This window comes from Salminus brasiliensis, chromosome 3 (assembly GCF_030463535.1).
Source record: "Salminus brasiliensis chromosome 3, fSalBra1.hap2, whole genome shotgun sequence".
In the NCBI taxonomy this organism is placed as follows: domain Eukaryota; kingdom Metazoa; phylum Chordata; class Actinopteri; order Characiformes; family Bryconidae; genus Salminus; species Salminus brasiliensis.
The window spans coordinates 4894225-4908311 of NC_132880.1; the positions used below are offsets into that span (position 1 = coordinate 4894225).

Sequence of the window (14087 nt, forward strand, 5' to 3'; positions counted from 1 at the left end):
AGATGAATGGCCCCCCATGTTCATATTGTCGTTGTCCAATGAAAAACATGTATCTCCAAAATTGTGACTTTACAAGAGAAGGTAAAAATGGTCTTCATTTTGAATGGAAGTCAATGTAGGTAATTTAGAGCATTTCTACTGGTCAGTTCATTCAGAATTATTTGCACAGTACACAGAAGCAGCTACAGGGTTCAAACCAAGGAGAAAAATAAAAACGGACAGAAATGGAGATGCATGGTTTTCATTGGACCGCAGCAATATTTTTGGGGGATGTTTATTGCAGTGTTTTTCTGGCCGGAGGTTGAAGATGCTATGAGGGACTTGATTGGAATGAAGTTTTAACTTGATTCATGATTCTTTTCTTTTGGAAAGGTGCTTCAGTTATTAGTGGAAAATGCAAAATACTAGGGAGGGAAATTTTGACAAAATCCTAACCCTGGATCCTAACCTTATTAGTGAAACTAGAACAGGTAAATAACCGGCTGTGTATGAGGTGTATGTGAAATATTCTGTGTATATTTAAAGGGTGTAAATCCTCAAGCTTGTAAAATGTCATTGTAAGAAAGTAGATACTGTATTGGATCTGCTAGACAGCCTTTGTTTTTAGATGAGTTTGCTCATATTTGTTTTATCCCGCTGTAGTTTTCTGGAGGGATTTGTAAAATGTGTAGAGGAAAAAATATATGTGAATATATAAGTATAAGTAAAGTGAATATATAATTATATAAGTAATATCAGTAAATTATTAAGATATAAACAAACTAATTCAGAGAGGTTTGGTGCAAAATTCAGTTTTGTTCACAGTGGTTGTGAACTGACCAATATTTGGACATTTGAAGTGATTACTACACTAAATAGTATAATTTTAATTTGGCCTAAAACCTTCTTTTAAGGCCGTTCATGCTGAAGCCCCGGCAAAACACTGGGCATTGTAGTGGGAAATACATCAAATATATTTACCACTATTTCACTGTTTTTAACATTACATATGAAACTCACAAGAAATATGGTATGTAGGTGTACTGCTTATTTTGGATGGTAAATAAATGGCTATATTTCACTTCACATTATAATCACTGAAGCATTATGAACTGTGAAAAGTACATGAAATTCCCTTCATCATGTATTTGTAGTTTGCTCTAGCGGATGTCAGTCTGGGCCTTTATCCAAGTACACTCACAGCAGTGTAGTCCATTAAATTACATGTGTGTGTTGACCACTTGAGGGCGATATAGCCAGGTTTGGAACAGCAAAAGCATCATTTATTGTCATAAATATGGACTTCTTTTAACAAAATGAATGAATATTGACTGAAAACATTTATAAATGTGTATTTATTTTTAATTAACATTTCTTCTTGCTCTGTCTTTTAATAAAGTTTATTGTTCACACTATTTTGAGTAAATGGTTTGTTTATTATTATTAGACTACATTATTCATCATTTTTAGGCAGCTTTGCCACAATAACTTGCCTGGAAAGCATTAAAGCAATCAGGCAACCCTGTTTGGTTTGCTTTAATAAAACATGAATATTAATTTTACTTGGCAGTGCTTCTGCCCTGAAGGACAAAAATAATAGTCAGGAGACAGGCTTAACTCCTTTGAATGTATTTTTAGAAGAATTCAGGGGCAGTTTTACACAAAGACTCTCATGAGGGCCCATTCAACGTAAAATATTAAATGGCAAACTAAACAGTGGTCATTTTTAATGTGCATGAACCCAGTATAAACATGCTGGGGATATCTGCCCGATACTGGTATATAACTTAGAGACCTCAATCGAACAACAACCTCCTTACAATAGTACACACTTTGTTGTCGATGTTGGCGATTAGTTCTCTCTGGTTCATATGAGGACACCATGTTGCACTGTATTATATGACATTTATTGGCAACCACGTCTCCACGTCCAGAACACACGTGTCCCCACGGCCTATAAAACAGACACAGACGTACAGGCAGTGCGCCATCTGAGCTGCCCAGGCTGGCACATCTGCAACTCTATATGCTTACAGGTATCAGGCAGAGAGACAAAACTGAGGACTGGGCGGAGAGAGTGCGCGCAGGCCCGGTACCTGCCAGAGTCCAGTCCGTGAGTTCTCACACCCAGACAGTCGCCGGTGGATCACATGATAATGTTTAAAGGCATTATTTGTTTTCTGAAAACTCCATCACTTTTTTTTTTATTATAAAAAAAACAACAAAAAAAGAAGACAGTAATGAGGACGTTGAAAGCAGGTGCAGGCTCTACTCCAGAACCACAGTGCCACCTGCTGCTTCCAGCGCTGTTTTCAGCTTTTCCGCCTCTTCTTTAGAAACGTTTGCCCGGAGCTCCTGGGGCAAGGATTCAACCAGCTTCTTGGCCTTTCGGTAAAAGAAATGAGGGAAAATTGATCAGTTAAAAATAAATAAATAAATAAATAAAACAACTTCTACAATTGCTTCTACCTTTAACGCAATAATGAAATATAATTCAAATTGAGATTTAATGGACATGTGCACAGCAGAAACAAATCAGTTACACTGTACAATGAAATTCTTACTATGCAATTCATCTATTTACCAACATATTATAAATATCAATACAAAAAGAGAGAAACAGAATGAATATATATATATATATATATATACACACACACACACACACACACACACACACACTAAGTAAAAGAAAAACATTAAGAAAGTTGAAGAGTACAGTATTGATGCGTATGCAAGTTGTGCGAGTACAGTTGCATGTGTATGTGTGAAGTGCATTGTAAAACAGTAGCAGCGATACATGTAGTGGGCTTATATGACTGCTTGTGTCATATAAGCCAAAGTCTCACTGTCCTGGACTTTAAATATCTATTCTACACAGACTAATTATTGAATTTAGGTGGGTCGGCCATTCCCATTGCTAACAGGTGTATAAATTAAAATCACACAGCCACGCAATCTCAGTAGACCAACACTGGCCGCACCATCAGATGGATAGATACTGGATGGCTCAGTGTCTTAAAAAGATGACATTGCATCCACTTTTCAAAAATATTAACACTTGTGGCCTAAAGAAAATTTGTGACAGACTAGCAAGCGTTTACTTCACCTTGAGTTCATATCTCTCTTTTGCTACATACACACAAATGCTTGCTTTCTCTTTCCCAGCCGAAATTTGCTGTAACCGCATTACTGTCCTTAGGTTTTCACACACAATGCTGGCCGATCAATATATTAAAAGCACCCAAAAAAAATACATAAATAAATAAAACATACTGCATGACAATTTTGACCATTTTAGTGAAGGTAGTGGGTGAAGCTACTCAGACAGGGAGCAGTATAATTCTAATGACCGTAATGTGACGAAGGAAGCCAAGCCAAATCTGAACAATGTTTTGAACGCTCTGTTTTTTTAAACCTAAGCAGCTCGACAAATTAACAAACTGGGTTGTCTTATTTTACAGGGTAAGCAGGTAGGCACTCCAGATACCCATACGTATGTCCACAAGGAGTGAAAGTGAGTTTTTCATACCACGTCCCCTTTGAATGTGGAGCCGCCATAGGACACCACATACTGGGCGGCCCAGTGGCAACGGAAGAGTTTGACGGAGGAGGAATAATGGGTTGTTTTTTTGAGGGTTTGAGCTCAGTCCCTTAATTCCAGTGAAGGGTAATGTTAATATTAACGCTACAACACACACAGACAGTTCACACACTCATTTATCCAAATCTGTGGAAACATGACTGTACCCTGTGCAAAGCGAGACCCATAAAGACATTTTTTTTTTTGATTGAGAAGTTAGGGTTAAAAGGAACTTCAGTGGTCAGCACATAGCCCTGACTGGAGAGCTCTCTCAGAAGCATATGGGCCTTTACAGCCACAAAATGGGGGCCAACTCCACAAGGTTGTGGAATGGGACGTCCGACAGGCGTGTATAGGCGTGACTAGGTATGACAGTCAGTTGTCTAAATATAGTGGACTCTAAAGTTAGTCAACAATGCAGTTAAATATTTCTCAAGTGGTCTACAGCAGTAAGTCCTAACCTTGGCCGTGGAGGCCCTGCTCCCAGTACACCTGATTCACCTGAGTTGAGGGTGGTGTACTAATGCAGGAAACCACTAAAATATGGTCTCCCAATAGCCAGGGTTGGGAATCACTGGTCTAAGGGTAATTAGAACACTTGCAATATTCTCAGAAAAGACATACTGTGCAAAAACTGACTGATTTTCCACTGTATAAAAATCTGTATCCCATGGACATGGATAATTTAGCCTAATTTAGCAGCAGACAAACAGGATGGCGGAATTCTCCCTGTGCAAGAGTCTCACCTGTACTAGATTCAAGCCCTGCATGCAGTTCTTCACTTCCTTAATCAGTTTGACTTTATCCTCCGCCTTTAACTCTGTCAGCTTCACTGTGAAATGAGTTTTCTCCTTTTTCACTGGGGCGGCATCATCATCATCTGCCTAAAAGAGCAAATCCACAACCATTACCATGAACTCCAGACATTCACACCATCAACACCCAACAAAATCTCACACAACAGCCCAGCCAACTCTTACCGAAGCTGCTGCTGCCACCGATGGCGCTGCAGCCATTGCTCCCATGGGCATCATTCCTACATCCTGAATGTTGAGAGTTTTCTGAGGAGAACCAAACACAAACAGAAATCAGTGACGTCGGCTCTAGTGTGAGCAGACATCACACAGAGCGCACTTGAATTCCTCGTGGGCGGTACCTTCAGCAGCTCATTGAGGTCAGACACCTCTAAAAGGTTCAGACTGGCTATGTCATTGACCAGTTGTTGGACTTTGGGCGAGTACTGTTTGGGGGCTCCATCAAAAGGGGGTGCGGCGATGGCATCGGTCCGACTGGCAGGGCTGGTCCTCAGTGTTCTCAGGGCACACAGGGCCGATGCTGGGAGATGATGACTGTGGATAAAACCAATTTACACATAAACCACTAATACCTGTTAGCACATAAACACGTCATCAGCACGGGGTAGTAGGGCACAATACACTGGGTGTTAGCTATCACAATGCAGGCTTTTGCGATACTGAGATCACTTATGACAGAAGTCTACAATATTAGGCATATTATTTATATTTATATATATATCTGAAACTGATGTGAAATAAGACAAAAATGTAGTTTTGAGCACAAAGAACTGAATGTGTGCTCTTGTACAGGTTCACACACCTTGTATACACTTTTGGCAAGCATTTAAACCTGAGATCACACCGTAACAGCCATAACTGTTTATACTAGTTATTCAGGATCTCTGTAAGAAAATTCTCATTTCAGATTTTTTGAGTAATATCATAGCTACAGATTAACAAAGCCATTCTGACCGATAATGTCAGGATGACATACCCTTAATGTAATTTTGACTAGTCTTGTGTTATCATAAATTTACATACACACACACACACACGTGTGTGTGTGTATGTGTATATACAAATTACATTTTTACTAGTTTTAAAAATTATTTAGTTATGGGATTAAGTCCTAGTTATGGATATCTACAATTACTGCAGTAGAGGTGAATAAGTGAATTATAGATATATCTGTAAGTGGAGTTTTTACTAGTATAAGTTAATTATAGATATATCTGTAAGTGGAGTTTTTACTAGTACAAGTTAATTATAGATATCTCTGTAAGTGGAGTTTTTACTAGTACAAGTTAATTATAGATATATATATATATTATAGATATATCCGTAAGAGGAGTTTTTACTAGTACAAGTTAATTATAGATATATATATATATATATATATATATATATATATATATATATATATATATATATATATTATAGATATATCCGTAAGAGGAGTTTTTACTAGTACAAGTTAATTATATATATATATATATATATATATATTATAGATATATCCGTAAGAGGAGTTTTTACTAGTACAAGTTAATTATAGATATCTCTGTAAGTGGAGTTTTTACTAGTATAAGTTAATTATAGATATCTCTGTAAGTGGAGTTTTTACTAGTACAAGTTAATTATAGATATCTCTGTAAGTGGAGTTTTTACTAGTACAAGTTAATTATAGATATCTCTGTAAGTGGAGTTTTTACTAGTATAAGTTAATTATATATATATCCGTAAGTGGAGTTTTTACTAGTACAAGATAATTATATATATATCTCTAAGTGGAGTTTTTACTAGTACAAGTTAATTATAGATATATATATATATTATAGATATATCCGTAAGTGGAGTTTTTACTAGTACAAGTTAATTATAGATATCTCTGTAAGTGGAGTTTTTACTAGTACAAGTTAATTATAGATATCTCTGTAAGTGGAGTTTTTACTAGTACAAGTTAATTATAGATATATATATATATATTATAGATATATCCGTAAGTGGAGTTTTTACTAGTACAAGTTAATTATAGATATCTCTGTAAGTGGAGTTTTTACTAGTACAAGTTAATTATAGATATCTCTGTAAGTGGAGTTTTTACTAGTACAAGTTAATTATAGATATCTCTGTAAGTGGAGTTTTTACTAGTACAAGTTAATTATAGATATCTCTGTAAGTGGAGTTTTTACTAGTACAAGTTAATTATAGATATCTCTGTAAGTGGAGTTTTTACTAGTACAAGTTAATTATAGATATCTCTGTAAGTGGAGTTTTTACTAGTACAAGTTAATTATAGATATCTCTGTAAGTGGAGTTTTTACTAGTATAGATATCTATGACTTATGGATATTATTGATGACCTACATGCTTCATACAAGTCAATAATAACAAAAGAGCAGTCAGAAGGACATGTGGTCCTGGCTGTAGGACTAGTCAGAAAAGCTTTAGAGATTTGTAGATTTCAGAGTTCTGGTTCTGGTTTGTGTCACTGATCAGATTTCAGGCTAAATCCACACTCCCCTGATTCCATCTAAGCATTATTGACATTTCCCTTTTCCATCCAGGACAACAAAACCTGGGGGTCTCCCCAAGTGTGCGCTCAGACAAGCCTCTGACAGCTGATCCAGACACCTGAACCCCACCAGAAGCCTGAACCCCACTCAAACCCAACAGAAGCGCGGACGCTTGACCTTGGTTCCGCAGCATCTCTCCCGTTCTTACGCAAGTTACCGAAGCCTGAACCCCACCGAACCCCACCAGGAGCCTGAACCCCACCGAACCCCACCAGGAGCCTGAACCCCACCAGGAGCCTGAACCCCACTCGAACCCACCAGAAGCCTGAACCCCACTCGAACCCACCAGGAGCCTGAACCCCACTCGAACCCACCAGGAGCCTGAACCCCACCAGGAGCCTGAACCCCACCAGGAGCCTGAACCCCACCAGGAGCCTGAACCCCACTCGAACCCACAAGAAGCCTGAACCCCACCAGGAGCCTGAACCCCACCAGGAGCCTGAACCCCACCAGGAGCCTGAACCCCACTCGAACCCACAAGAAGCCTGAACCCCACCAGGAGCCTGAACCCCACCCATACCCACCAGGAGCCTGAACCCCACCAGGAGCCTGAACCCCACCAGGAGCCTGAACCCCACTCAAACCCACCAGGAGCCTGAACCCCACTCAAACCCACCAGGAGCCTGAACCCCGCCCAAACCCACCAGGAGCCTGAACCCCACTCAAACCCACCAGGAGCCTGAACCCCACTCAAACCCACCAGGAGCCTGAACCCCACCAGGAGCCTGAACCCCACCAGGAGCCTGAACCCCACCAGAAGCCTGAACCTCACTGAAACCCAGCAGAAGCGCGGACGCTTGACCTTGGTGCCGCAGCATCTCTCCCGTTCTTACGCAAGTTACCGAGGCCTGGAAGCTCTGCGGTCTCTGCTGAAGCACAGAGGGGACAGAGGGGACAGGGAGCCCACACACACTTCCACTCCCGCCAGCAGCAGCAGCAGCTTTAACACGGTCTCAGGCAGGACCTGAAAACTAAACCGACCCTCAGCTGAACATGAGGTCTGTTATGGAAACGGAGGGGGAGAGGGGCCCGGCTACAGCCCGAGGCGGACTAACACAGACAGACCCCTGTACTGAGTCTGCACGAAAAGCACGTGCGCTGCAGAGCGAGGTGGTCCTTACGACCTGCTCACAGCTAGCGAGGGTGAAATGGCCATGATAACCGGGTCTGAAACGGAGCTCTTGCCCTTGAATCCCCCCTCCAATGCGGCTTCAGCCACCGGTACTCCGCTCACCCGTGCGCCTGAGCGACGACCCGCAGCGTCGTCCGGATGCAGTGCAGCGTGCAGTACATGTCCGCAAAAACAACTAGTCCTCTGCGTTATTCGGCTCCTTCTGTGGTCAGATCGCTCCTGCTGCTCCTGCTGCTCCTGCCTCCAAACCCCGGCTCCCTCTCGTTCAAAAGCACATGGCGTCCTCCTCTCCCTTTCCCTGACCTACCCACAATGCATTTCAGGGGACGTGGTTGCCAGATTCATTTTCACCCACTCCGCTCCACGCTCATGTCCGCTGCAGTCCTCTAACACACTGAATTTCACGGTGGTGTGTGGATTAACGAGCCAGCTAAACTGTGTATTTATAGATTGTATGTACATGTGACCTTGTAAATCTGCGTATCTGCGGAGTTTTCTATTAGCCGTGACTATAATGAACTTAGGAGAGGAAGGGGGATTTGTGCCCAACGTGGCAACCGAGCCGTGTTCTTTCTGTCTCCCCAGCACAAAACTTTATTGACTATCTATCAGTCAGTCACACTCTCACTACAACATCATTTAGTCTCGATTTAGCTTAAAAGCCAAGCTTTCACATCAATAACTAACAACAAACTGCACAGTAAAAATTCTAATAATTTTCTAATATTTAAAAAAAATTAAAATTCAGCTTTTACTGGTGGAAATTGTATTTTTTGCATATAATAAAGACATATTCTCACCTAATAACTCCCTGCCTTTTCTCAGTTTATTTTAAATAGAGGAAAAAACGTGTTAATTTAATTTAAAAATTAAAAAAATATATATTATATATAAATATATATATGAACATGTATATATTTATATTAATATATACATATTTATGATATATATAAAGTAAAAATAAAAAGAAACTAAAAATAAATAAATAAAAGGAAAATATCTAAAATGTTCACTAATACACAGATACATAGAGCTATGCGAAAAAATTAGGACACTCCATGAAAATATTAAAAAATAAATGTTTTTTTAACACATTATTTACACATATAGGCCTTTCTAAATATCTTCATTTAAACAGAAGTGATAGGTAGAGCTATTTTTAACTTAAAATAGGTGGGGACAGCTTTCTCCTGGTTGATGTCAGAGACTGGTAGACAGTTATAAGACATTAATTAGTAATAATTTACTTAATCTAAAGGTATTACCAGCTATTAGTGAATACAGTGTCCTGCTTTATAATTTCCTGCTCAATATTTTTTTAAAATTAATAATTACATTTAACTTTTTTTGTTAATTTGATGACTCTGTGTTGGCATAATTTTTGCCCAAATGTATTCTGTTAACAAATGTAATCAGTAAAAAATATATATATATATATTTTTGTAGATTTAAAAGTATAACATGTTTTTCCTAAATATGGCAGGAGAAACACCCCACCTTTATTTACACCCCCCCCCCCCCCCCCCCCTTTATTGAACACACATCAGAGTCAATTACAGCCCCCCAAGACCACTCCTAACTACTCCTAAATATTCTAAAAGCCTTGGGTATCCCTCTCAGACCTGACAATTACCCTCATCTGTTGACCATGTTGTTAAGAGGGAGGAGGCCTCGAGAAGCTTCTTAAGCAGTAATCTCCTCTATTCCATCTGCCACCGGTAGTCCACAATGCCTCGGCTATGTTCTGGCTGCACCTGGGCTTGAATGAAGCACGCAGTGGAGAGCAGTGAGTGTCAGAGTTTCTTCTGAGAAGTAAGAAGAACTGTAATCTATTAGTTAACCAGAGTAACTGTACCAAATATAATATCCATGTTATATAAGAATCCTATAGAAGTTGTATTGTTGTATTATGGTAGTTTTGTTCCCATTAAGGCTATAAGCAGTGGTTTTATAAGGGTTCCCCTGGTGTGTGTAGATCATGCTGGTGTCCCCTGCAGCCGAGCGCAGCCAGGCCTCTCTGCTCTCAGTGCTGCAGGCCGTGCTGGAGGACCAGGCCCAGAGGAAGCTGTTCGGCCTTGAGCTGGGCTCAGGTACAGGACAGCACATTACTCACTTTGCTCTGGAGCTGCCCTTCATTACCTGGCAGCCGTCAGACATCACAGAGGAATCACGAAACAGGTATGTGGTTGATAGGCAGAGCTGGATATTCAGATTATACAGAGTTTATCACTGGTTGTTAGATACAGACTTTATTTGCAATCCAAAATGACCAGTGCATTTGATTTCTTCTAATGTTTATTTTGATAAAATACTGATAAATGTAAATAATATTTTTATTATTAATAATAATAATACTACTACTAACAATAATACTATTATAATGCATTTGGCATTCAGTAAATTATAGTGGATGACCTGTACATATATGCCAATATATGTAAATATATGCCAACTTATCACACACTTCCCTCAAACTTGCTTCAAGTGGTTTCTGACACTGTATATTATCTATAAAACACATAGAGGCTTCATTACTTGTTAGCTTCGCAGCTCCAAGTGGCCCGAGTGGCTCAACTGTCAATAGACAGTTATAGACTGTAATAGACTGTTTCTCGTAGCTCCAGTGTCCAACAGGGCATATCGGGCCTCGCTTTCTCTAAGGGACACCAAACATGCCTTGGTTGATTGACTACATATGACTACATATGAGATCGTTAGTGTATTTGTTAGCTACATTAGCCTTGTAGCTCCAGTGGCCAAAAGAGCCTATCCTGACACCAAACATGCCTTGGTTGAATAACTACATATAAAATAATTAGTATATTTGATTTTTAGCCAAACAGTTGCTTTAATAAGGTCAGATAGGCTTGTATTAGTGCTTTCTGTCACTGTATTAGCCCCGTAGTTCCCAGTGGCCCAAGTGGCCCAACTGTGAAACTGTCAGGTGAGTTTGATGTCTGGCAATGCCACAGTTGTAGCAGGCAGGAGTCCAAGAGAGCGTCTCTGGTCTCACTTCGGGACACCAAACATGACATAGTTGAATAATTATATATGGGATAATTTGTAGATTTGATTTTTGGCCAAACAGTCACTTTAATAGGTCAGTTAGGCTTGTATTAGTGCTTTCTGACAGTGTTAGTTCCCTTTACATACACAAAAGCTTCCATTACCTGTTAGATACATTAGCCTTGCCGCTCCAGTGGCCTATCTGGCCTCACCCTCTCTCTGAGGGGCTATCCTCAGACACCAAACATACCTTGGTTGAATGACTACATATAAAATAATTAGTATATTTGGCTTTAATAAGGTCAGATAGGCTTGCATTAGTGATTAGATTTGTAGCCCGAGTGGCTCAACTGTCCCTGTCCCTGATCCCTGGTGATGCCTCAGCCGTAGCAGCCAGGTGTACAGGAGAGCATCTCTGGTCTCACTTGAAGACACCTAACATTTGAATAATTATATTTGGAATAATTTGTATATGTGTTTTTGGCCAAACAGTCACTTTAATAAGGTCAGATAGGCTTGCATTAGTGCTTTCTGACAGTGTATGTTAGCTACCTTTAAAATACACAAAAGCTTTAATTACTTGTTAGCTACATTAGCCTTGTAGTTACTGGCCAAAAGAGCCTGTCTGGCCTCGCTCTTTCTGAGGGGCTAATTTTGGACACCAAACATGCCTTGGTTGAATGACTACATATAAAATAATTATATAAAAAGTATATATTTGATTTTTGGCCTTTAATAAGGTCAGATAGGCTTGTATTAGTGCTTTCTGTAACTGTATTAGCCTCATAGCTCCAAGTGGCCCGAGTGGCCCAACTGTCTAAGTGAGCTTGATTTCTGGTGATGCCACAGTCGTAGCAGCCAGGAGTCCAAGAGAGCATATCTGATCTCATTTTGGGACACCAAACATGACATTTGAATAATTATATTTGATTTTTGGCCTTTATAAAGGTCTGATAGGCTTGCATTCGTGGTTTCTGACAGTGTATGTTAGCTACTTTTAAAATACAGAAAATCTTCAATTACTTGTAAACTACATTAACCTTGTAGCCCCACTGTCCAAGATAGCATATCTGGCCTCGCTCTCTTTGAGGAGCTACCTTCAGACACTAAACAGGCCCGAATGGCTGTATATGAAATGTGTATATTAGATATTTTTAACCAGCCAAACAGCTGGTTTACCTGAATTTCCAGAACACCATCTTTTACTTTTAAAATATCTGTTCGGCTAATGCACAGTATTTCAACGTGGTCGTGTGGTTGTATGTTTCGCAGTGTCCGGGCTTACATAGACGCCACCAAAGTGCAGTCAGTACTGCAGCCAGTGTTTCTGGACGCCAGGGAACCCTGGGATAAATGGGCAGGACTCCCAGAAAGCTCCTGTGACATCATCATAGCAATTAACCTGCTTCAGTATAGCAGCTTCAACACTGCAGAGGTACTCGCACCTACTGGACACCTACTGTAGCTATAACGGTCCCAAGCTAAGAGCACGCTAGTATAAGCCTTGTTTACATCCTGAAATGACCATTACTGTGTCCATAGGGTGTCTTTAAAGGATCTGGAAAGATTTTGAAGCAGAATGGGATCTTAATAACGTATGGGGTGAGTAGTATGCTTACGTTTATGGTAAAGTAAGAGAGGTTCATACAGGTGTGTTCTAGAGACTGTAGGCATTTGTAGTATCAGTACAGTACTGTTTATTAGGTTGCTATTCTTATTGGCTTATTGTTTATATGTTTAAAATCTTGTCTGTAGCCATATGCCATCAACGGAATAATCACACCAACCTGCAATGAGGAACTGGACCAGAGACTACGAGAGATGTAAGCCCATCATTAGTCCTGGAGACAGAAATTTAATTTAACTGTATTTCATTAGAATTAACGTTATCACCTCTATCAGCACTCATGAATGAACCCAGTTCCATTGGTAGCTATATATAAACCATAACAGTGCCTCCGCCTTGTTTGACAGTCAATATTAAACTCTGTATTTTCACGTAATTCGACTTCGACATTAATAAGCCTACCTCCTCAAGAGCCTACAAGGTTATTGATTTGGCCATTCCTAAAGTTTCCCTATCTCTCTAATAGGTTTGTATTGTTAATGCCTGATGATTGCCTCCTTCACTTGTATCGACACCACTTCAGACTTCAATCAAATGCAAATTCAGCACTTGAAAGTATTTGAATTGGAATTGTCTGCTTGTTATGAAATACAAGTCCATCACCTGGTCAGAAAGCTATCAATTATCAATGAACTGTCCAATTACGTTTGAGCCTTCTTATACCCCTTTGCATTAAAGCTAAACATCTTCACTTGCCTTGTTTGAAATCCATTCTGGTGGCATACAGAGACAAAATTACAATCATTCTGTCTCACTGTCCAAATGCACTACATGGACAAAAGTATGGGGACACCTGCTTATTTATTGATTCTTCTGAAATCAAGGGTATTAAAAAGGGAAAAATTCTCACATTAGTGAGTTTTTGGATGATCACTGCACCACCTTATCCCTAAAGTATTAGATGGAGCATCATCATCATCATGCCAGAGAACACAGTTCCAGTGCTAAACTCTATACCCCTTTATATACTTTAGACCACACCTGACATTAGACATGGCACCAATACATTTATCTGCTCCAGAGTGTCCCAGTCTACTGGCAATACTACTTTAACTAGGATTTAGACTAGGCTGTGTGTGTCCATTGGCATAGAGTACTTCTAGACCTGAATGTATCTTCTTTGGCAGGAATCCAGAATGGGGCCTTCCAGACATCGACGTGCTAAGACAGCTAGCATTTGGGAACGGGTTACGGCTGGAGAGAATGGTGCGTAGCAGTTAGTCAAATAAATAAATAAATAAATAAATAAATAAATAAATATGACTTTATAATAATACAATGAACTGATCTGGGCGGTTTGTACTTTCCCACAAGCTTGAAATGGAAGAAAGTAACAAATGCCTGGTGTTCAGAAAGATGTGACAGCCCAAGCCTCTTCCAGATGAAA

General features: G+C 39.8%; 2 protein-coding genes across 3 annotated transcripts; one reads left to right on the forward strand and one right to left on the reverse strand.

The window, feature by feature from the left end:
• Positions 1-1592: 1592 nt before the first annotated feature.
• On the reverse strand, positions 1593-8364 carry mrpl12 (mitochondrial ribosomal protein L12). Of its 2 annotated transcripts, none has more exons than XM_072675238.1 (5): positions 8170-8364; positions 4719-4908; positions 4543-4623; positions 4309-4446; positions 1593-2364 (listed from the first exon to the last, which is right to left on the reverse strand). In XM_072675238.1, exons 1-5 carry the CDS (start codon positions 8226-8228, stop codon positions 2248-2250), a joined length of 585 nt encoding a protein of 194 aa, XP_072531339.1. In that variant the 5' UTR covers positions 8229-8364; the 3' UTR covers positions 1593-2247. The 2 variants fall into 2 exon arrangements, with proteins under 2 accessions (XP_072531339.1, XP_072531338.1); XM_072675237.1 differs by having other exon boundaries at positions 4719-4911.
• A 1681-nt stretch (positions 8365-10045) lies between these two features.
• LOC140551193 (methyltransferase-like 26 B) lies at positions 10046-14062 on the forward strand. The gene is made up of 6 exons (XM_072674576.1): positions 10046-10245; positions 12346-12508; positions 12616-12675; positions 12829-12896; positions 13828-13906; positions 14015-14062. Exons 1-6 carry the CDS (start codon positions 10046-10048, stop codon positions 14060-14062), a joined length of 618 nt encoding a protein of 205 aa, XP_072530677.1.
• The last annotated feature ends 25 nt before the right edge of the window (positions 14063-14087 follow it).